The following is a 22,839-nucleotide window of genomic DNA, read 5'->3' as shown; positions in this document are numbered from 1 at the left end:
AGGGGGGACACACGGGAGTGCCAAGGTCCAGCGCTCGGGACCCCAGTGAGGGATGGGTTTTCACTCCTAGGGTGTCACGCGACCCACGCCTTCCTCCATTTTCCACCCCTTCCTCCCCGCCCCAAGGGTTCCACTCCGCTGTCCCCCGAGCTGTCGCTCCTCCCCAGCAGCCGCCGCCTCCGCGGGGGCTGTCGACCCCCGGAGAGGCCCCGAGCGGCGTGGGCGGCAGGAGGAGCGAGCTGTGAAGCCGCAGGCAGGGGGTTAGGCTGCGGGCTGCTCAGACGCCGAGCTGTTTCTCAGAAGTGCAGCTGCCCCTCCCCTCACACCCCCCTCAACTCCCACCTCGCACCGCACCGCACCCCTTCCCCCCTCCGCCTGGCCTTCGCTTTCCTCTCCCAGGCGCCCCAACCTGGGAATCTGGTCACTGGGTCCACCAAGAGTTAAGAGGAAGTCCTGAGAGCCGACAGGGGCCCGGGGTTCAGACTCAACCTCACTGCCCATATTCAGAGTTTCCCACTATTCCACTGTCACCTCCCTGTCCCCACCCCCACCTTGTGGGTCAGGATGGGAATTTCATAGAACAGCTTTCTATGACCACTTGGGAAAATCATAGGCCGCCATCACCATGGCTCCAGCGCCTCTCCTTCCTCCCAGTGCCCGAGTTTGATGGGGAAAGAAGGAAGGGGGAATAGGACCTTCTTCCTCTCCTGTTCTTGTCTCGGGATTATGGGAAGAGCCTGGCTGGAGCCAGGCTGAGTCTCTGTTGGAAAGTACTTCAGAGATCCCTGACTCCAGGGGTAAATCAAGGCCCAGCGAGGGAAAGCAAAGTACCCAGGGTCACCAGCAGGGCTAGGATAGGAACCCAGGAGTCCAAATGCTCAGTTGGAGCCTGCATTAGGCCGTCATTTGCTTTACTGAGACTTCGAGCTCTGCTGGATCCACTGACTCTGCCTGCTTTCCCCCAACACACATACACACACACACCCCTAGGAATCTAGGGGAGGGCAGTGAGGGTTTGTGAATGAGAGGGAGGTGGAGGTGCTGAGACTGTGATTCCGGCGGGGGGGCATAGCATGGGAATTGAGGCAATGGAAGGACCAGCCTGGGGGTGAGGTGGCTTCTGCCCCCCTAGTTCCCATCCACCAGCCGCCCCAGGGCTGTGGTTTATTTGACTAGGCAGCTCTTCTGGGCCAGGGGGCCTGGAGGTGGGGTTGAGGGGGGAGGCGAGGTGATGGGAAAAGACTGCTCTGGGGCTTCCTGCCCCCTCAGTCCTGGGGAAGGGGGGCAATTTACATCACCCGCAGGCCCTCTAACCTCCATTCTTTCCACTGCAGGCTCTTTCCTTGGTTCTGTTCATGTTATTCTGGGGGAAGTTCTGTTATTTGGGGGGAAGGGAGGCAGCTGCCTACTTCACAGGTCAAGACAGAGTTAAAAACAAAACCGCAGCAAATTCAACACCCCGTGTCCTTCAGGGACTTTCCATGACACCTTCCTTCCCCCCTCTCCCCTGAGCCAGGGAGTACCTCCCCAGAGGGCCTCCCCACCCCAGGTGCAGTGGCTTTTGGCTTTTATGCAAACAACTGTCTGACCGGGAATGCTCTGCAGCTTGACCTGGTGTCAGGTCTTGACTGCAAGAGCTCCTCCACCATCACTCAGTTCCTGGCCTTCCCAGAATTCTCACCTCCACTCTTCCCAGACTCTGGATCCTAGGGAGTGGGAGGGAGGGAAGGGAGCTAGGTCCTTGTCCCCCTGTCTGCCCTCGGGTGGCAGTTGCCTGCAGGTGGGTGAATGGTCTGGTTGTGTTGAGTGATGGGGGAGGGGGAGGGTGCAGGTGTGGGGTGGTCCCCCCTCCACCTGCCAGGCCCACCACCTTCTAAAGCATCAACTTAGTTCCCAAGAATTAGTAAAGGATCCTCAGGCTGGAAGGAGGTCCATTTAGCCCCGGCCCCTGTGCCAGCGCCAGCCAGCTGTAGAGCATCCTCCTGGACAAAGGGGGAGTCTCCTTGCCTCTCTCTTTTCTCCCTGAGCTGTTTCTGCTTTAGGAAGGAAGTGAGGATGGGGAAGGCCACATACCATCCTCTCCAAGGCTGAAAATCAGCCACCGAGGGGCCGTTTTTGGAATGTATTTCATGTTCCAATACAAAGGCAGGCTGCAATGACATTCCTCTCCCCCTACCCTTAGTGTTGAGACTGGAAAGCCGGCTGGAGAGCCTCAGGACAGTCTGGTGGTGCTGAAGCGAGGGAGATGGTGCTGAACACAGAGCCTGCGAAAGCCGCCACCAGCCTGGCCCAGGTCAGCCAATCCTAAAACTTCAGAAATGGCTTCCTCTTGCCTGTACCCCGGAGGAGGGGAAGGTGTTCTGGGTGAGGCTGAGGGGAGGCTCTCAGAAGCTTTTCTGACCTTTTCTGAGAGAGAACAGAGGATATCTAGCCAGGAAGAGAGCCGCATTATCCCTGGGCCATCCTCCTAGGACTCTCTCCAGTCCTAGACCTTAGAGTTGGGCCTCCGAGTACCTGCAGACTATGTTTCAGTGTGGCTGAGTTCAACTGCAAGTTGAGTTTCCCAGGGGAGATGTTTCTGAGACCCCAGAGATGGAAAAATCAGGACTTGCCTATCTTTTAGGAAGAATCCTTGCTGGGAGGGCAGGTGGGGTGGTATTTGGGGAGGCACCGTATCCCCAGGACCCCTTGGGTCCCATTAGTGAACTAATCAGTGCACCTGGGACCCCACCATGGGGACAGGGGGGCCAGCAGCAGGATGCCAGTAGCGGGCTCAGCCAGGCATCAGGTTTTATTTTTGATGTTTTATTTTGATGATAATTCCATTTAGCTGGGCATTGGAACTTTACAAAATAGAGGGGCTGAATTAAGAAAAATGTTCCTGGGGGCAGAACTAAACCCTTCCATTTTCTGACAGCGGTAACAACAAAATGAGAGGCAGGCACAATGACTAATTTTAAACACACCAGTACTTTTTTTTTTTATTTTTCAGGATAAAAATCAAACATTGATAGAAAACTTGAAAACTATCAGCAGGGTGGTCTTTGACGCAGGGATGTACTCGTTAGGGTTCTGGCAAGGTTAGCATTGCTACGTTTCAGAAGCTGATTCTTTACATAGTCTTTACAGAGGAGGAGGGCACCTTACAGGGTTCCAAGCGGCTAGACTCCAGGTAAAACGTGAGAGGAGTCAAGAGGGAAGGTCATTGCTGAGCAGAGAGGGCATTTCTGAGAAACCCAGATGAGAGTGCTGTGGGCACAGCCTGTGTCAAAACCACTCAGCAAGGTCTCCCTCCCTCACTCCTGGTGGGAAGGCTGCCCTGAGCCCCAAACCACCGTCCCTTCCCCACCCCTCCCCCGCCTCATCATTCTGCAGACAAGGGTCATCCACAGACCACACGTGTGGTGGCTTTGGCAAGCAGAAATTAAAAATAAGCTATGGTTTTTCCAGTAGCCAAAATGATCCCTCACCAAAGCTCACAGACTGAGAACTTGAGCATGCAAAACCACAGTCTGGGTGAAGGGATGTCTGCTTTTCAAATGACCTGCTAATTCTTTGCAACCCACAGTCATTTGGTTTCTGTGAACCCACAGGAGCAGGCCCACCGAAAAGGGCCTTGTCTGCTAACGTGGAGAAGTCCTTGAATAAATGAGTCATTGGCAATGGGATCAGTCACTTTCAAGGCTGCCCCATTTTCCTGACATGTTAAAATGTTTGTTCTCAGTCTTTAGGAGAGGAAGAAGCAAAGCTGAACCTACGTTCACACTATGAAGGAGGCCCCGCAGATGGGTGGTGTGAACTTGGGAGAAGGTGGGTGGCATCGTGGGACTGCTCCCCGGGCTTTCTAGACTGAGGTGGATGGAGAGATGGACAGCGAGGGCAGTTTGAAGAAACTCTAAGTTGCTTGGAGAATTAATAGTCGAGGACTCCTAAGATGCTGAGGGAGGAAAGCTAATCTACTTCCCTGGCTGCAAAGCCATGAAGTATCTGTAGCATGTGGGTAACACATACATTGGTTCTAAGGTTCAGCACAGTCTTTACTCTTAGGCATTAAAACAACATGAAGGAAACTGTGTGTTAGAGGTCAGTTGCCTCCACTGGCAAGGGAATTACTATTATGGTCCTAGTCTGGTCTTTGAATATTTTCCATGTCTTTAAATCCAGATACAGGACATATAGTGAAAATTTTGCAACCATCCAACATAATCCGCCCCACCCTACCCCACACAAACAAAGTAACATTACCCACTAGACAAAATTACATAAAACCTCACAACATCCTTGAGAGGTAGATATTGTTATGTCCTTACATTTTTTTTAATCAAAATATTAACATTCCAGTTTCAAATAACTACTCAATATCAGTGGATAAGATAGTCCACTATTGTAATATTCAGAGGAAACTTGCATCCAGCTTCTTCAAAGTGCAACGACCTGTTTCTCATGCTGATGACACAGTGTGGCACAGGCTGTACACAGCTTGGGGAAACAGACGTACAGTCTTGTGCTGTGAGCTCACACAAGATGAAAGCATACATCTCTCTTCTAGGCTCTTCCAAGTCCACAGTCTCCAACCCTGAGTTCACTGATCATTCTCAAAATTGTTCAGTCTGTTAGGTTTAGAGAACAGAGTCCTCTCCCAGGGATGGCCAAGTGTAGCATGTGGTTTCAGGTCAAAATTGTCCTCTTTACAGGCACTGAAACCCCAAATCATTCTGCTTTTCTGACCTCTGCCTATAGAGATTCTCTGAACTATACTTTCTGTCTGAGAACAAAAATAGCTCCTCATTCTTTAAAAGATAAGAGAGATCACTGTTATCTCTTATCTTCTTCTGCACAGTCTGATTCTATTTTCTAGGACAAAATTTTCATCACTCCACTTTCTTTTCTCTTCTTGAGTTCCCAACTCCTAATTCTGAGTCTTTTTTGGAAGAGCTTGGACTCATGACGACTGAAAACTTGAGTATCCCGGAGTTTCCAGATCTCCACTAGAGACCAACATTCCTGGTCTCAGGAGGGTACATTTTAAAGTTAGGACTTTACACATTAAACATTCAGCATTTCCATTACAGTCTTACTGTGTGGCCTGGGATATATATCAGAAGTACTGCTTTTGTTCTCTGAAAACATTCTAAACCTCACATTTAGCAGGGGGTAAAAAGAAAAAACAAAACAAACCAAACAAACAAACAAACAAACAAAACAGGGGAGGAGAATAAGAATGGTGATACAGAGGCTACCTGGAAAAAGCTACATGGATGTGAGATTTGTTAATAACATAATGTTTCGACTGAGCATGACTTTGTGTTTTTAAACCTTTCTCTTTGCAAAAGAAATCAGGGGTCATGTTACACCTAGGCCTGGCAAAATGTTAAGCCCTGCATTTAAAAGGTGAGACATTTTGTCACTGACAAAATCAGAAGCTGGGTCAGGAACAGCCCAGAATGGGTAACGGGGCATGAGATTAGCTAGCTTATCTGTATCCAGGCTAATATCTTTTTGGGAGAATGACTTAAAGGATCTGTAGACTGGTGGACTTATTAATATCTTTTTTCCCCCTGGTGGTGGTGGTAGAGGGTAATGGGGAGACACTTCTATTTAGTTCTCTGCCAGGAGGAAACATCTAGGCGACACCTCGGAGAGCGATAAGGAACATCAGGGGAGCCAGGTCTCATCCTTTTCCACCCTCACCCCGAGTCTGCCATCCTGGATGTAAGGAAACTTTTAATGGGTTTGATCGTTCCTCAGATTTCAGCCTCTTGGGTGTGTGGTGGGAGGCCTGGCAAGTAAGAGGGTTGGTGGGAAATGGAGAGAGAAGACCTACCAGGCTTATGCTCCTCAGGACTCTGGTGAAGAAAGGAGATGTGCTATCTGAAGCTGCCCCAGGACCTCGCCGTCCAGCAGGGTCAGATGTGACTCTTACCCCACCCTTCTCTCTGGGCCTCTTGCTAAGATTCTCCTTCACCTTCTTTCCCACCCTCAGCAAAGGAAAGGCATTAAGTAGGATCAGGAGTGCCTGCAGGAGTATGTGTTTACCTGTATGGTGGTAACCACGACAAACCAGCTGGTTCAATTTTAAGACTTAAGAATGTCGAGTTTCCAGAAACAGGTTTTCTCTGGACTTGGTGTGTCCCAGTCTAGGCTCAGAACGCTACAAGGAAAGTGCAGCCTGTGTGAATGGTCGACCCCACTCAGAAAACTGACCTCAAGAATGGAAATCATTCGGAAAATCCATGAGTCACAGGGAAGATGAAGGTCATGTCTACACAGAGTCCCCAGGTTCGTGGGATAGGCCTCAGTTTCGCTATCTTAAGGTGCAGAAGTTGGTCTCTTCATTAAAGACTTTCCCACTAATCCGGTGGAAGTGCTCGCTTCCCCTAGCTTTCTCTCCTACTAATCCTTGCTTCCAAATTCTCTTTTGTCCCCTGAAGAGTCAACAGGATGTGTGCTATTTCAAGAATATAATGAGCAGCTCCTCTTTCACAATGGGTATAAGCAACCTGGTGTAGCCGTAGTCCAGGATTACGGAAATACAGTGATGTACTGGAGACTACACACCGAAATACGTCTAGTCTTTTCGCTGAAATCTCAAACATGTTGGGACCGTTGCCATGGAATTTCACAAAGTCTTTTTTTCCTGAGACAGACGCCACGCTACAAAGAAGGCTAAGCCATTTGTGCAGTCTGAGGTGGAACGTTTTAATTACTGGCAGCACATAAACAAGTTGAGTTCGAGCCTAATGCATAAGCCCTTTCGAAATATCAAGGCAGATACATGCAACGCTAATCTACCAGGAATTCGGAATTCTTGGCTCTGGTAGAAATGTGCACACAGCTGACTCTTCATTTGTAAATAGGTTCCATGAAGTTGTCCCTGGAAGCAGAATTTATTTTCCCTAACATGACTTCTTTAAAAGGAAAGAAGAAGAAGAAGAAGAAAGGGCTTTGGCAAGCAGCTGCAGGTGCCCGTTTGTGTGTACACTTTGGGGCAAGATCAAAATACCTTCCTGTTTTTTGTTCCTCCGCACCATCCTCCTCACACTCACAACTCAGTGGTTAAAGGAAAAACTTAACAATACTACCCTTTTCACACCAAAGCAATGCGAAACACATATTCATATACATCCTCTTCTGCTTAATATCCTTACATTAAGAGGTTTAAAAAAAAATAATTGTGGTTACTGCAGAATCATGTAAATTTAAAGCTGGAAAGGACCTTAGAGAACATCTCAATCCAAGTCTTAATTCTATGGTTGAGAAAACTTAATTTTAAGAGTTAAGTCATCTGCCCCAATTTATTTGGCTAATTAGTGGCAAATATGGAATTGGCGAACAGATTTCATGACTCCTATTCCAGTGCTAATTTTACAATTATCATAACCCTTTTCCTTGATAGCATGTCTCCCATAATTAATGATGAAGATGGCTGACGCATCTGCAGAACCAAGGTCAGACTTTCAGGAATCTTTATGGAACACAACAGCTCCACTCAAAATGGGGGGAGGGTGGGACCCCAATCTGCCTGACCAAGGAGAACCTGGCAGCAGGGGTGCTCCCCTCCTCACCCCATCCTGAGGCTCAGCTCTGATCATGGCATCTGTCCCTGATTCCTTTCCTGTGGGGAAGGGAAAATGAAGTCATACTTTTTGGATTCTTTGTTTTTTTGTTTTTTGGGGGGTTTTTTTGTCAAAAAAATTGTTGGCAAGTTTGCTTTGGGTTTGTGCAGCAATACTCCATGAAGGAGATGAAATGCTTTCAGGTGGTGGTTCCTGCCTCTCTTCCATCCTAGGTGCTGCTGCTAAATCTTCTCCCCCACCCCCACCCCCACCCCCCAGAACCACGCCTGCCAATCTTGATCATCAGAAATGGATGCCATCACCCCTAGTGGACAACCTCCTGGGGTTCCAGTGATGGTCTGTATGTAAACCATTGGTTCTTCTGATACGGAGTTTCTCCTCTCCATGAATGCTTTGACTCAGAGCAGGTTTTAATTGGAGATGAGAGGATAAAGAGTAGAAGTCTTATGTCAGATGATTTTTTTTTTTTTTTTTGCTTGTATGCTAAGTGGATCTGATGCTTGGAGACTGGGGGTTGGTTACTGGTAACCTATTTTATGGCTTTTCTTTTCCTTACTGTTAGACTGTCATTTGAGGTGGGGAAATTATATCCTAACCCTTCAGCCTTGTGAAGTGCAGAAGGGCAAGTCTTCCCAGCAAGGCCTGCTGGCCAGCTCTTCTCTGTGGACCACAGCATGTGACAAAAAGGCTTTTCCACATATGGCTGATGTAGCTCAGAAGAAATGTCTCATGCAGCACAACCAGGGGACTCTTCCAGTTGGCAGCAAACTCCAAAGGAGGCCTGTTCTATTGCTGCAAAAGATAATGACCAAATACTTCATTGGCTTTTAAACATCATAAAATTCCAGTGCCTGATGGGAGAACGAAGGTTTCACAAAAGTAGCAACGTGTTATATCTGCAAACAACTTCTGAATGGGGACAGCCGTTCTCTGTTGCCCCTGTGAATGAGACCCTTTGGATGCTAAAAAATGGTATGGAAAGGGGTTTGGAACTGAGTTTGTTTTGAGAGTGATTTGTTAGGTTGGGGTATTATCAGTTTTTAAAAATGCTGTTGACTGCTCAGGCGTGCGTCACCTGTGGGCCTGGTGTTCACTTCAGCATGGCTCTGTGTTCTCCTCTGGCTATGTGGGACGAGAACTCATAGCGGTCGTGGCTTCGATATCCACACATGTTACACTCGAAAGGGTCACGAAAGCCGTGGCAACCCATGTGAATCGTGAACATCACGTAATCCAGGAAGAGGACTCGACAGTGGTCACACCGGTACACATCCATCACGTCCCCTTCTTTGTTGATCACTTTGATGGAGTCTCTTGGGCAGATGGGTGGGGGCTTGAGGAGTTCATAAGAGCGGGGGACCTCCTTCAGAAGTGGCATCCCATTGCGGACCCGGGGAGGGACCATGTGATTTTGCTGGTAGATGTGATTCTGGCGTTCCTCGTGGTTGCTGTCAGTGTCCGTGGAGTCATGGCCACTGTTGTTAGGGGAGAGGCCTCTTTCAGAAGGCAGGCTCTTCTCTGGCAGGTGGACGTTCTTCTTTTCCAGGTCCTGGGGGGCACCATTTGGCATCTCGGCTCGGGTAAGAGCTATGGGATACATGCTACTGATAACTGGGACCATCTCCGAGGTGGGAGCAGGCGGTGTCTGGACTAAGGGACGCAGGGCTTCGGCACCGAGATAGCTGATGGCGTTGTTGATGGCCTGGTCCATCATTCGGGTCTGCATCATCTCATTCTCTTTCTCGTACATATAGCTGGGGTTGTAGCTGACGTCAAAGCAGTGGCGCTTCTCACCTAGAACAAGGGAGACAAAGAGTGACGAAGGAACGGCACAAAGGCAGACAGTTTGTACGATTATTTTCCAGGGTCCATGAAAAGACAGGAAGGACAAGTGGCCTGCTAAGGAAGACCCAGCCCAGGCCGAACCCAGGTTCCGTTACGGTGCTAACGGCTCAGGGGGCAGTGCTTGACGGCACACGTCTGGATGGTCACAATAACTTAAGCCAGCAGACAAAAGGGAGAGTGAGAGATGTCATTAAAGTGAGGCTACCACAGGAGCTGTTCCCACTGCTCATGTCAGAAGGGAACTCTGGAGAGAAAGGAAACGAGAGGACACCAGGAGGGGGCTTGGAGCAGGCAGGGGAGCTACCAGCGTGCAGGAGCATGGGGACCTCCGCACCTCTGCTGTTCTGAACTCTTAAGACAATCATTTCCCAAACTCTTAGCCTGCTGGTTACTTTCTGCTTGTAATACTAGGGAGCCGGGGGCCAGAAGTGCTGCAAAACCTGGGGATGCTCAGCCACTGGCCTCGGCAGCTTTTCAAATAGCTGCAGAGGCAGAAAAAATAGGGGACTCCAACTTACCACTCCAACTTACCACTCCCCCCAAACACATCAGTCACCATCCTGACTGAAATTTAAATAAAAGGGTTTCACGTGTAGAGGGTTTTTAGAAAGGCTTTCTCGATGAAAGAGCACGATGATCTTTGTCCTCTTCACAAAGGGTGTTATTCTTCTTTTGCTTGAAAAGATGTATCATTGATGCATAGGTGATCATTAGGGCTTATCTCACATTTAACTGAAAAATTTATTTGTGGTCACCCTCTCCTAGTTCTCATGTCAAACTGCTGAGAAATTTTGAAAACAGAGTTTAGCCACCTTCAGGGCGTGTGGGTGTTGTGTGTTAGAAAACAGAGGCTCTCTGGCCACAGGGCAGGCAGGAGCGGGGTCTGCAGCGAGGGCAGGTGTGCGCAATGGGGAGTGGCTGGAAGGGGCAAGAGAAAGCGGGGAAGACGTGGCAGGGGGTGGAAGTGAGGCTACGGTTACTCCTGATGCTTTTCCACTCCGTAGATGCTGAATTCTGAGAGATCTGCTGAACCAAATCCTCTCCTCTCTAACATTTCCTAGGCATGTTGTGATTCCCAGACTTGTCACTGCCATACAGTAAAGAGTCCAGGGATGAAAAAACACAAGAAAACAGGAAGGACTGGAAGAGCCAAGTTTCTGTTCTTGAGGCCTCTCCAATCCAAAGGGGAGAGAAATAAGACCTGGATACATGGAATTGGAGAAAAGTAAATGTTAAAAGTTGTGAAAGGGCTGTCTTGCTCTATGGAAGCTTTTGATTTTATTCTGAATGCCATGTTTGAGGTATTTAAGCTGGTGGGTAACATGTCTTCTGTAAAAGAATTATAAGGCAAGGACAGGGCGGTTTGGTACCAAATGTATAGTTAAATGTTAAGTGAATGCAAAAAAAAAAAAAAAAATTCAGGAGTACTTGGGGAAGGGCAAGCGTTCGTGGAAAATGAGAAGAGTCTTGATGAGCTGGTAGGGTGTAGATTTTCAGAGAGGCAGGAGAGACACCCTAATTGAGGGATGAGCGTGAATGAAGCCCGGAGAGCGGGACAAGCCAGGACGAGAGCAGGGAGGAGTAGGCGAGTCTGGCTCCAGCTGTATCAGGACGTGTGGGATAAAGCAGTTCTCAAACTTCACTTACCCTTCACGTTCTGCAGTACTCACACCCCACGGTGATGTGGTAGCCGAGAGCGTGAGCTCTAGAGTCAGACGGTGTGGATTTCACGCTGTCTCATTACTAGTTGTGTGACCCTGGGCAACTTACTTAGCCTGGCTCCGTGTGGTCATGTCAAATGGGGGTAATTATTGTATCTACGTCAACTGAGCGCTGAGAACAGTGCCCGGCACCTAGAAAGCACTTTGGTAAATGTTCGGGTTTTTTATTTTGTTTGAATCAGCTCGCATTTTCTTTTTTTCTTTCTTAATTTTTTTCTTTTATTACTTTTTGTTTGTGTGGTTTTTTTTTTTTTTTTTTTGAGTGGGCAGGAGATCATTAGGTTTATTTATTTAATGGAGGTAATGGGAGATTGAACCCAGGACCTCATGCATGCTGAGCACACTCTCTACTGCTGAGCTATACCCTACCCCCTCACATTTTCTTTCTTTTTTGCTAAAAGAAACTTGTTTTTTAAGGAAACTTTATATCACTAACATAAATGGAAAACCAGAATCACTTGCCACAAACAGAAGGTAACTATGAAAAAAAAAGACAACGAAACACGGCAATTTATTGCACTTTGATCACATACTGTTAAGTACCTGGAAACAAAGATCCCCTCTCTCTTTGCTAAAAACAGATTCCCAAGTGTGCGACTTATGTTGAAGACAATTATCATCTAATTAAGTCTAAATCTTTCTCCTTGGTATAATCAGGGAGATTGTAAGAGAACTAAAAAGAAAATAACTTTCTTGCCGTGTAGATCAGGGTTTTCAAATGCCCTGCGAACCTCCTGGCACTTGGCATCCAACATTTTGGGAGGTATTGAAGAAAGATAACACGTGGTAGGACCAAGGACGGGCCTTCTGAATGACCAACCGCAGGGTTTAGATTTGGACAAATGGCAAATCACGACAGGCCGTTGAGCAAGAGAGGCCGGTGGTCAAAATGTTATTTTCAGGATATTAATGTAACAGCAATGTATAAGATGGATCAGAACAGTGAGAAAGTGGAGCCAGAAAGACCAGCTAAAAGATCTAATCTAATCAGACGAAACTGTCTGCGTCCCCACTACCTTAAGGCCAAACTGATGGTTTCCAGACAGACACCTGGGAGAAAAAAATACCCAAAGAAAATCATTGTGCCTTGGCAACTCAGTAAAAATGGTTCTTCTTTTCAGCTTCCAGCTTGAGTAGATCTTGGATCAGAGCTCTTTGGAAGAATGAGACTGAGAACATGAAAGCCAGCTAAAGTCACAAATACTCAGCCCCCTGAAAGCAACACTGAAGTGATGAACTTTGGCTTCCTGGCCTTTTCAAGTTTACTGATGATCTTCCAGTGTGGCTAGCTCTACTGGGGTCCCCAGATACTGGGGGGCCCTGGGAATCTTTTTATCTTTTCACCTAACAGAGAGGCTCCAGAAAGTTTCCGGGGTGGGGCAGGCACATCACAAACCCTGCTTTTATCCTTTCTCCCAAGAGTGTGCTTTACTTAACTAGGCCTCCAATTTCATTGTCTGTACCACCTGCAGCACATGTCAGAAAACAGCTGAGTGCTGAAGTTGTAAGGGGCAAAACAGGGAGAGGAAAATAAACCCCTGGATGAGTGGAAATATGTGACTGAGTTCTGTGGTTAACGCAGACCATTGTTCATTGTTAGGAAGCTGGGAGAGCCTCAGATCTTCACGTGCGCACAAGTGCACTCATCAGATCCCCTCATCTCTGAGTTACGGTAACTTGAGTAGTGCAGATGATTATCAGTCACCTGTAGACACGATGACTCAATGTGTATGAAACTCAGGAGGGGTAAGCTACAGTAATTGAAAAGCCAACAGCTCACGTTTCTTTAGTAACACACTCATAAAAAAGGTTAGTCAAACCACAAGAGTGTAACTGCTCCCAAACCTGCACGGAGACTCTGGTCCAGTTTCGAGTCAAAATCGTACCACACCTTTGAATGATTAATGATCGCAGCTCCGGGCTGAATTAGAGGTTTTCTTCCAATGCAGATACACATGGCAACAGCAAGTCTTAAGTTTAGAAACCACGGCTGCCTGGTTGGGCTGTTCCCTACCTGGGATTCCTTTTAAAGGTGTCAATCCCTACTCTCTAGGCTTTGGTGACTCTAAACTGAGCAACTGCCTGCCCTGAATTGTTACAATGTGGGAAGGGCATACATGGTTGTTGGTTTCTAAGTGCCAACTTGAAAGCACAGAATCACAGCCTAGAGCTAAAACAGAATTTACCTGAGTGCGTGGATTCAGACCTCTGCCTTCAGGGTCGACGGACAAGATCCACCACCCTGATCTGTTTACTCCTGTACTTCACAGCACCCAGCACTGTGCCTTACACATAACACTAAGAAGAAGAGCCACTATATATTGAGTCCCTACTATATACCCAGTGCTGTCTTAGGTACATTGCGTATTGTCTCATTTTATCCGAGATGAATTCTCATCTCTTCGTCACATGAAGAACCTAAAGTACAAACGGGTTGATTCGCTTGCCAAGATTGCTCAGTTGGTCAACAGAGAACCAGGATGTGATCCAAGGGTCTACATACTCAGTATGTGTTTGAGCATTAACTGCTGCCTCCTGGCTGCTACCTTGCCCACAGCTGCACAATCCCACCGCCAGCTGTGACTTCAGATTCTCTGCCGGGATGGCTCCCATAAGCAATAGAAAAGCAACTATGCTTCGTTCCATATGGACCAGCACCATGCAGTCAAGAAATAGGATGCGCAGAGTTGTTGTGATGTCCATAAAGTGCTTAACAGAGTACCTGGCATGTGTAAGCACTCAGTAAGTGGGTGGTAGATCTATTATTATTATTTGCCTCACACCATGTTAGGTGCTTTGAAGAATACAAACATAACTGCAGTCCAATAGGAGATGCAGCATTTACAAAATTTCATTACAAATCAGTATCCTTAATACTACGTGGTGGAACAAAGTATAGAGTAGCCAAGGGAGTGGAGAGAGAAAAATACAGAGCACGTCTCAAATATGCCACGTAACATGGGACAAATATTAATCTATTGTTTCCTCTAAAGTCTCCTTGTGATCTAAGGCGGTGCAAGTGATGGTGGTGGACAGTTACATATCTATATCACAAAAAGCACACTGTTAAACTCGCCTTGAGTGCAGAGGGAGACCAGGGAAGAGAGAGAACTCGGGCGAGTTTGGGAATGCAGACCACGGGCAGGTTTAAGGGCAGATGGGAGGGAGGGCATTCCAGACAGTGAGCACGGAAAGAATCATTACATAGCAGTGGGAGTAGTTCATCGCCGCTGAATTAAAAGATTAGTTGGCTGAAATGATACATTTAAAAAAGATAACTTAGAGACAGATTGTGAAAGGCTCAGAACGCCTGGGAGGTTTGGGTTTTATTCCAATGAGGAGCCATTGAAAGGTTTTTTTGAAGATGGGGGGAAATGATTTGAACATTAGAAAAAGAACACAGTGCCGAAGTTATGGTCATCATGAGGGGGTAATGTGACTTATCTGGGTTTTATTTAAGTTTCTTCAGGTCACTTAAATGTGTCTGCGGCTACCTCCGTACAGTGTCCCATGTATACCATCGCTTACTCTTACTCCAAGCACATATATCTCCCCAACCCCTGCAAAAAAAAGGGGCAGGTAAGTAGGGCAAATGGAATATCTGATGATGACAATGGCTCTGATCTCAATCTAAATGAGACTAAAGTGGCTAACACCTCTTCCAGGAGGAGGAAAGAGGAGGGTAGGAAGCCACAGAACGAGAAGCAGAAAGGAGAGAATAGAGCTGTGGGGGTGGCGGTGAGGAAAACTGAGCTGGAGCCCACATTCTGTGGCTGCAGAAGCCTTTGTCCTCTGTGAGATACCATGAAGTGCTATTTGATAGTCAGCTGTCCTGATGTAGTCACCACAGTTCTTTTCTCAAGAAAACACACCCTGAAGAGAGAATGACTGCCCTCCTCAAGGATTTTTCTTCCACCAGCTTCCAATGACCAGCTCCTCCCTATCCAAAGTCTCCTGGGGAGCACACAGGACAAGCACTGCTCTGGGTGACCTCCTGGGGCAGGACAGCCTTGCACTGTAGCACTTTTGAGGACCCGGGTCTGGTCCTGCTGTCACTAGCTGCACCCCTCCGTCCTTCCCAGCCCCCTTAAAAGAACTTCACTGGGTGGTTCCTAATATCCCTTCAAGTTCTAAAATGCTATGACTTTGGATGCTTATAGGATTAGGGATTTGAGCCCTTTGGGAAGGGGTGGGAGAAGATACTTTTTGCTTTTAGAAATAGGTATTAAAACTGCTTCCTGTCGCTCTGTTAACCAAAGCAGACAATTTCTCATTAGTTAGTTCACAGGGAGAAACGACAGTGTTTGCTGAAGTGTCAAAACCTCACTAACGTGTTTACCCAGGGTGAGTGAGATCTTTTTTCATGTTCTTTGCAACATGAAAACTTCCTTTAATAAAGTAATACATGAAATAAAGTAATACATGAAATAAAAAAAAAATAGGGAGATGCTATGGTAACCACTTCGGTCTGAATAACACATCTGTTTCTGGAGAAAGAATGAAAATCAGAAGAAGAAATATGCAGAAATGTAGTCATTTTCCTCCTCCCTCCAGGAGAGAAATCTGGCCTCTATTTTGAGCCAAGTATTTGAAGATGGCCTAGTTAGAAGTACAGTCAAGCAACTGGCAACAGGAGAATAAGATTCAGAGAAAGGACAACTCCTAAAGGGGTTAGGTGCTAAAAGTAAGGTCTTCTTGTCCTTTGGAAAGAACAACTAAGAATTATTTTGATGATGTAAAGTTGCTGATTTCTAAAGGATATGTGTCAATTTATTTCCCATTTGACAGAAAGCAATACAAAATCTCTCGGGGAATAGGGAATTGGGATTTTTCTCCTACTTGGGCAGTTTAATTTTACTCTGACTATGTTTTTGTGTTTCTATGCATTCAGACTTAATCCAATCCCTCCCTCTTCCTCAGTTCATCTCTAATAGATGAAATACGCCGTCTACTGGGAATTTCCTCTACCCTGCTAGGAAAGTAGCAGGCTGACCTGACGGTATCATTTCCCCTTTCCCTTCACAGTTCAAGAGATCAGGGAAGCCAAGGTTGGTCTGAGTCCTGTGCAACTGTTAGTAAGGATTAAAGAGAGTGACTCAGTCTTCCTCCACACTTTACCCATTGCCATTTCCCTAGCAGCTGAATCTTTTCAGAAAATGGCACCTTGGAGAGGAAACAGAGGCAAGAGAAGAGACGGAGGGAAAACCTTAGCCCCATATGTTTGATATCACTTCATCTCACGTGTCATCTGCACACTGTCATAGTGTTCCTTTTCTCCCCATTGGTAGTATTATTTTCTATCAAAAAGGCTGATTCCATTAAATGATTCAAGAGGTTTCTTGTACTTTAAAAAAAAAAAAGGCTCAGGGTATAAGCTCATGCTAGGAGATTAGAACAGTGCTTAGGAACCAGAATATCACGTATATGGCAGGAGCTCCAGAACCATTTGCCTGATAAATACATGGATGAAGGAGCGAATGAATAAGTGGTAATGCCCCAAGTAAAATATATCAATGTTGAACTAATGCAGCTGTTTTATAGATTCTCAGATTTGATGACATATTCCTAAAAAAAAAAAAAACCCTAAAACATATGATATGGTTTATATTATAAAAATACCATATCTGTACAACCTTGAGAAAAAAGTTATCTGAAGTTATTCATATGGGCTTATACACCAAAAGTGATGCTCATAATTGCTGCTTGTCTAATTCCTCTCACAGACTTGTGGAATAATGGAGCTGGGAGGGACTTTCTCGATCACTTCATCACCTGTTTGGTCTCCTCATTTCACAGATGAGTAAACAGAGGCCCAGAAAGGTTATGTGATTTGCCTAAATACACACGGTTAAGAAATGACTGGAGTCAGAACCTGGGTCTTTTGGCCTCTAATCCAGTGCTCTTCCTACTGTACTTTACCACAATTAAAAAAAAAAAAAATATATATATATATATATTCCCCCAGCTTCAGGGTCCTGCAGTCCTGATGTTGCTGCCTCAGCTCAAATCAGTAACGAACTCTGCTGGGTTTCCTGATTCCATCACAGAGAGAACGTGACGGTTCAGAAGATGAGAGAAAGCAGCACCTACAAGCTCGGCATCTAGTCTAGAAATGGAGGCGTGAAAATCCTCTGGTCGCAATGGTAACAAACAAACGGAACGGATCCCTGATGCAATAAGCAAAATGGCATGGACTTGGACGTATGAGACTGTGTTTCTAAATCCATGAAAATACCAAAGCAACTTTTATTATATTAAGTAAGTCTTCAGCTCCATGACAGGTTTAGGGCAACTACGTGAACTAGGTATCTTCTCTCATATTTTAGTTTTCTTAGACCAACATGTGTTGACCGTAACTGGATTGAAATTAAGTCACCTTACTTTTTTTTTCTTGTCCATTTCTCCCCATGTTCCTCCCCACATCAGCTGCAGCTATTTCTAGAGTCAAAATGTCCCCCAAATTAAATTACATTCATGGTAGAGAATAGCAATCCAAGCTTCCTTTTGTACTCCAGCCAGAACCTCTTCATATAAGAAAAGCTCAAAAGATACATGAGCAATATTTTAAAACAATTTCTTGGAATCACAACTGGTCCACTGTGCCTAAACTCCAGATGGAAGTCACTACATACCCCCTGACATTTCTCACCAAGGAGAGGGAGGACCGTAAGGAGGAAGGGGGGTCTCTCTAAACTGAAATGCACCAACTTTAGTCTGACACAATTTATTCTTTTTTTTTAATTGAAGTATAGTCAGTTACAATGTGTCAATTTCTGGTGCACAGCACAATGTTCCAGTCTGACACAATTTATTTTTAAAGTGACTAAAAGGATACAAAAACTTCTCAGCGATTCAAAATAAAATAAGTAAGCATAAATACCAAGCTAGGTAGTTTTGAAATGCATGAGTTCTTTCAGTATATCTCTGTAACTCACATAAAATTAAAAAATTAACTAGACCAGAATTTTAAAATCACCTAGACCAGAAAAAAATTTAACCATATTTAAAAACCAGGCAGACACTTAATATCTGTAAAAGGACACAAAAGGACTGAAATAAGAAAACAACAGCAGCAGCAAGTAGCTTTGGAAAAACAGATTGACAGGTTTCTAAAATACTGGTGTTGAGGGAGGTCTATTTTCGTGTGATAACTATTTTTGTTCAATATCACCGACTTTCAGTTTATAGTAAAACCAATACGTTCAATTCAGCTGCCTACTTCACAAAATCAAATCTATTTTAAATATCATAGTCACATTTATGTAAACATCTGGCAGAGTTCAGCAAAATATTTCTGCCATTTGGCAGTCCGAACACTTTAATGGACATAATTATTTCTTAGCCATCTCTTTCTTGCTGTATTTTTTGACAATGTGAAAACCAATGGCATAAAAATTAACTCCAGTGAGACAAAAGATTAAATCAAACCTTGTTATTGAAATCTGTTTTCCTAACCAATTTCTTTTAAAACCAATTCTCAATCAAATTTAAGAAAATAGAGTAAAACGTTTTAGAGCATGAAAAAAGGTTGAGCATGATAAAGGAACCAACTTGTAAAATATAATTACAAAAGATTACAAAAATGCTATCTCGAACATCTTACTGGTGTAAATTGCATAAATTCTCTCACGCAACATATGTCATTCAGAATAAGAGGAAGGAACAGCATTTTTAACACCAACCCCATTTAGGAAATTGGATACCAAATACTTCCATCTGCAGTAGTTAAGATTCTTTAGTTAAAATACTTTATTCTATTTGCTCTAGTTATCAAAATGAATCCTGAAGAATAGAAGTGTACTGTGGAAAATCAATTACCTTTTTTTAAAACAGAGATTAAACTAGGAAGGGTCTGTGTAGTAAGCATCCTATGTTATCTCATTCAAACTATCTGCTAACAACAGCAGGAAAAAGGGTTGTATTCTTACCAATGAATTTCTGAGGCATCGAGCTTTTTCGTTTTGCCACATTGCTTGCTAATCTGTCCAGAACGAGAGCTCTTTCACTTCCCATCTCTGCTTTGATGTGTCTTGCCTCCGCACTTGCTGGTTTGGAAAAACAAAAAAAAAAAAAAAAAAAAAAAAGAAGAGGGAAAAGAACACGTTGGTAAATGGGGAGAAAAAGAAATAAACTGGAAGGAAACATATCAGAAGTCTGAGGCACATTCTGTTGTTACCTGTTATTACTGCTCAGAGCCTTGCCTGGGGTACCTGCTGTGGTCAGTGAAGCCAGCACCAGGGCACATTCAAATCTTGCAGCCTTATGCTGACATGGGAAAGCCCGACCCATCCCCAACCAGTACCTTCATTAGCAAGAGGAAGTATTAAATAAACAGCCTGGACGTGGTTGGTTGCAAAAAGATAGATAGATGGAGATCTTCTAACCCCCGATCAGCTTTCTTTCTGATTCTGAGTAACTGCGTGTGACACCTGCAGACTGATATAATTCTTCTTAACAACTTTGAAAAAAAAAAAAGTATGGTGCCCCAGATTTACTGCTCTGTTTATGTTAATAGCACTTTTGAAAATAGATACACTTACCCAGACAGCAAGAAATCTACTCAGTGATTTGTGTATTGAAATTCTGAGTGGTTTTTTTCTTTTTCTTTTTTTTTTTTTTCCAGCATGCTCCTTTCAGTTCCTATCTCTTCAGTTCTATTCCTCTGGGCTCTGCATTATCTGTTTCATATGCTCTTCACATTTCAAAACTGTCTCAGTTAAAATTTCCCTGAGCAACACTTCTGTCTTGAAATTAAAGAGCAATTTGTATCATGCATCTTTATTATATTTCTAATGAAAAATGTGAATAAAAACTGCCTAAGAATATGGTCTAATTGTCAGTCCACAAACAGACCTTTAAGTGGTGCAGGGCTGTGGTTCTCAGACCTGCCTGAACATTAGGAACCACCTGCAGAGCCTACAGCCACCTATGCCCAGGCCCCTCTTCAGATCAATTAAATCAGGATCTCTGGTGGAGGGGCCTGGGCAGTAGTATTTTTAAAGCTCTCCAGATGATTCTAAGATGCAGCCAGAATTGAGAACCACTAGAAGAATATACAAATAGTGCCAACATTGAATCAACTAAACAGTAAATTGGAATAAATACAGTACAATTTAGTACAGCAGGCAGTCCCCAATAATAATTTATGTCTGAAGTTCAAAGAGATACCAGCTTTTCTAAATACAAGGCTTTAAATTTTAACACGTGATACTAGCCCAAGCTAGGGATCAGTCAACTTTTTCCTATAAAGGGCCAAATAGTAAGTATTTTAAACCTTAGTAAGTATTTTGAACTTTGTGAGACACATGTAGTCTCTTTTCCATATTCTTTGGTTTTTCCCTTGACCCACTACCTTTAAAAATGTCAAACCCCCTGTGTACATAGAGGCCATGACAGCATTTGGCCTTAGGGTCCTAGTTTTGCTTACCCCTGCCCTAAGCAAACATGTTGTGATGCTACAAACATTTCCCTCTGTTTTATCATAAACATTTCAAGAGGTCCAGACTAAAATGTTGCATCTGTACATTCCTAATGTCTCTAAGGAAGAAGAAACTGAAATCAGTTTAAGGGACTAGAGTGAAAAAGTAAGTTGGTGATTGCAGAATGGAATTTTTTCCCCCCAAATATATACCCAGATTTAGGAATTGTCAGTGCTCATTCTGTAGTTGAAGAGTTTGCTGTGTGAAGAGATTCTAACATACAGAAATAATGTCACAAGTTCTATGGTCTCTCAGACATGCAGAACCACAAATGGACACGCCCAGAGAGAAGAAAACTGACCACCTCTGCAGTCAATGAAAGAGAGAGGAAGACCTCAAAGGCAAGACTGTCAAGTATGACCAGGGTGAGAGAACCAAAGTCAAATCAAGAAAAGAGAATTCAAAGTATTAAATATTTTTCAATTTATTATTGGCATGTTTTTGGTTCTGTTTTTTTTTTTTAACTCCTTGCCAGTCATTACACAATAAATTATAAAGCTCAGGGTTTTGAAAATTCAAGAATAAAATGAAATCCGGCTCCAAAAATAAGGAAGAGGATGGTGATAATGACCATATGACTGAGACCTTGTGAGTTTATCAAAAATAACTCTATGCTCTGAAGAAATAAATCTCAACCTCCAGTTTAAGCTATAACAATACTATGTGTGCAAATGAAGACAATAATGGTCTGAATAAGGGGCCCCGGGCAGCTTTTGGGCTGGTGATAAAGCGCTGGAACTTCAGCTGACTGAGCGTTGTAAGTAACAGGTACTTTAGTGACAGGACACTGCTATTGAGTGAAGTGGGTCAAATTCTGTCCAGCACAGGGATAGGTTTAAATGACCAAACAGGAAACTATTATACATATTATTTCCTTTCACACAAACCACCACCAGATGTGGCACTACCCAGAGCCCCAAGAGCAGAGAGATGAAAGACAAAGGCCTGGGATTTGAAATAAGTTCCTGAGGCTGTTATAAAGAGGCTTTTTCTTAGAAGCATCAGGGAGGTAGCTTAGTTTGTGCTTTGACTAGGAACATTCATTCTGCTTCCAGCAACTCTGAGAGGATTAAATCCAGATAAAGGTTCCCCCCCGCCCCCCACCCCACATCCACTATGTATTCATTATCAAAAAGATTTATAACGAAATAAGAATGAAAAACAGTCCTTTGGGAAGTTTTAACTCTATCCCCATCCACTTTACCACTACTCTTATTTAGTCTTTTCAGTCACCCCTCTAACGGCCCCATCATTACCCAGAGATCTGTCTGCCCTGCCAGTTTAGTTTTCCCGTTTGGCTCTCAGCAGCCACTGTCTACATTTAACCAAAGTCATTATCAGTTACCACAAGCATCTTTCTGAGGACACATACTCAGTGTACTCTATATCTGGGAGGATGCTAAAGCGGGGATACACTGACCTAAATAACGTAATTAGGGCATGCCGCTAAATGGCAACCTTCCGAGATAGTATCATCTTTTATCCCTGGTTAACTCACCAAGCTTGTCTTGACAGTCATTTCTAGGTAAATCTTACTCTGTAAACCAGTGACCAAATGACTGACATTTAAAAAGATAAAATTCTGGAGTGTCATGGATAGACAGATAATTTGAGGCATGGGTGGAGACTTTCCCATTTCCACAACTCTGGTTAGATTGAAGCGAATCCTCTGAAACCACCGATCTAGAGGGCTTCCAACACCCTCCCGCTGGGTCATTTGCACAAAATATCAACTCCAAGATTCCAGTCTTCATTGTATGTGCGAACACACTCCAGAGATTAAGTTAATCTCTACTAAATTAACCGTGTTTTCTAACTGGCAAGTTAGGCAAAGGCTAAAATTTCAGTTGGATATGGTGCACTCTCACTTTCTTCCCCGAACTGCCTTGCAGTTGTTGGACAGCTGCTGTACTAAAGGAGCGGCCTCTGAAACACAAAGAAATGCTCTGGAGTTAAGACAATCAATCTCTTTGGGATTACAAGGAGTTTAGGCAGTACACTGAAAAGGGAGGGGGAAAAAAAGGACTATTAGCTTCGGTCCTATGCTTCAACTTTAAGATCCAACTGTCTATTTATATAAACAGTCTAGACTTGTTATCTTGGCACATCACGTCTCAGAATGTTAGCGGAGGGAAACCAGTTTAGCAAGATAGTAAGGGAACAAGATAATGGGTTTAAATGACGAAATAGGAAATCCGTTCCTGGGTGGTGTTTGGC

The 22,839-nt window shown here is 44.5% G+C and overlaps 1 protein-coding gene across 4 annotated transcripts in view; it reads right to left on the bottom strand.

Annotated features, from left to right (window-relative positions):
* Window positions 1-2,951: 2,951 nt before the first annotated feature.
* IKZF3 (IKAROS family zinc finger 3) overlaps window positions 2,952-22,839 on the bottom strand; it is a 79,444-nt gene continuing 59,556 nt past the window's right edge. For 2 of the 4 annotated variants that reach the window (XM_010960466.3, XM_074342899.1), the window contains 2 exons: window positions 19,072-19,188; window positions 2,952-9,371 (listed from right to left, as the gene is read on the bottom strand). In XM_010960466.3, the coding sequence (XP_010958768.1) occupies window positions 8,668-9,371; window positions 19,072-19,188 (821 nt within the window). In that variant the 3' untranslated portion in view covers window positions 2,952-8,667. Of the gene's footprint in view, window positions 9,372-19,071; window positions 19,189-19,319; window positions 20,524-22,839 lie in introns of those variants that run through there. The other 2 variants (XM_074342900.1, XM_010960468.3) reach the window with 2 other exon arrangements.

Source organism: Camelus bactrianus, chromosome 16 (genome assembly GCF_048773025.1).
Source record: "Camelus bactrianus isolate YW-2024 breed Bactrian camel chromosome 16, ASM4877302v1, whole genome shotgun sequence".
NCBI lineage: Eukaryota > Metazoa > Chordata > Mammalia > Artiodactyla > Camelidae > Camelus > Camelus bactrianus.
This window is presented reverse-complemented; position numbering and strand designations above follow the sequence as displayed.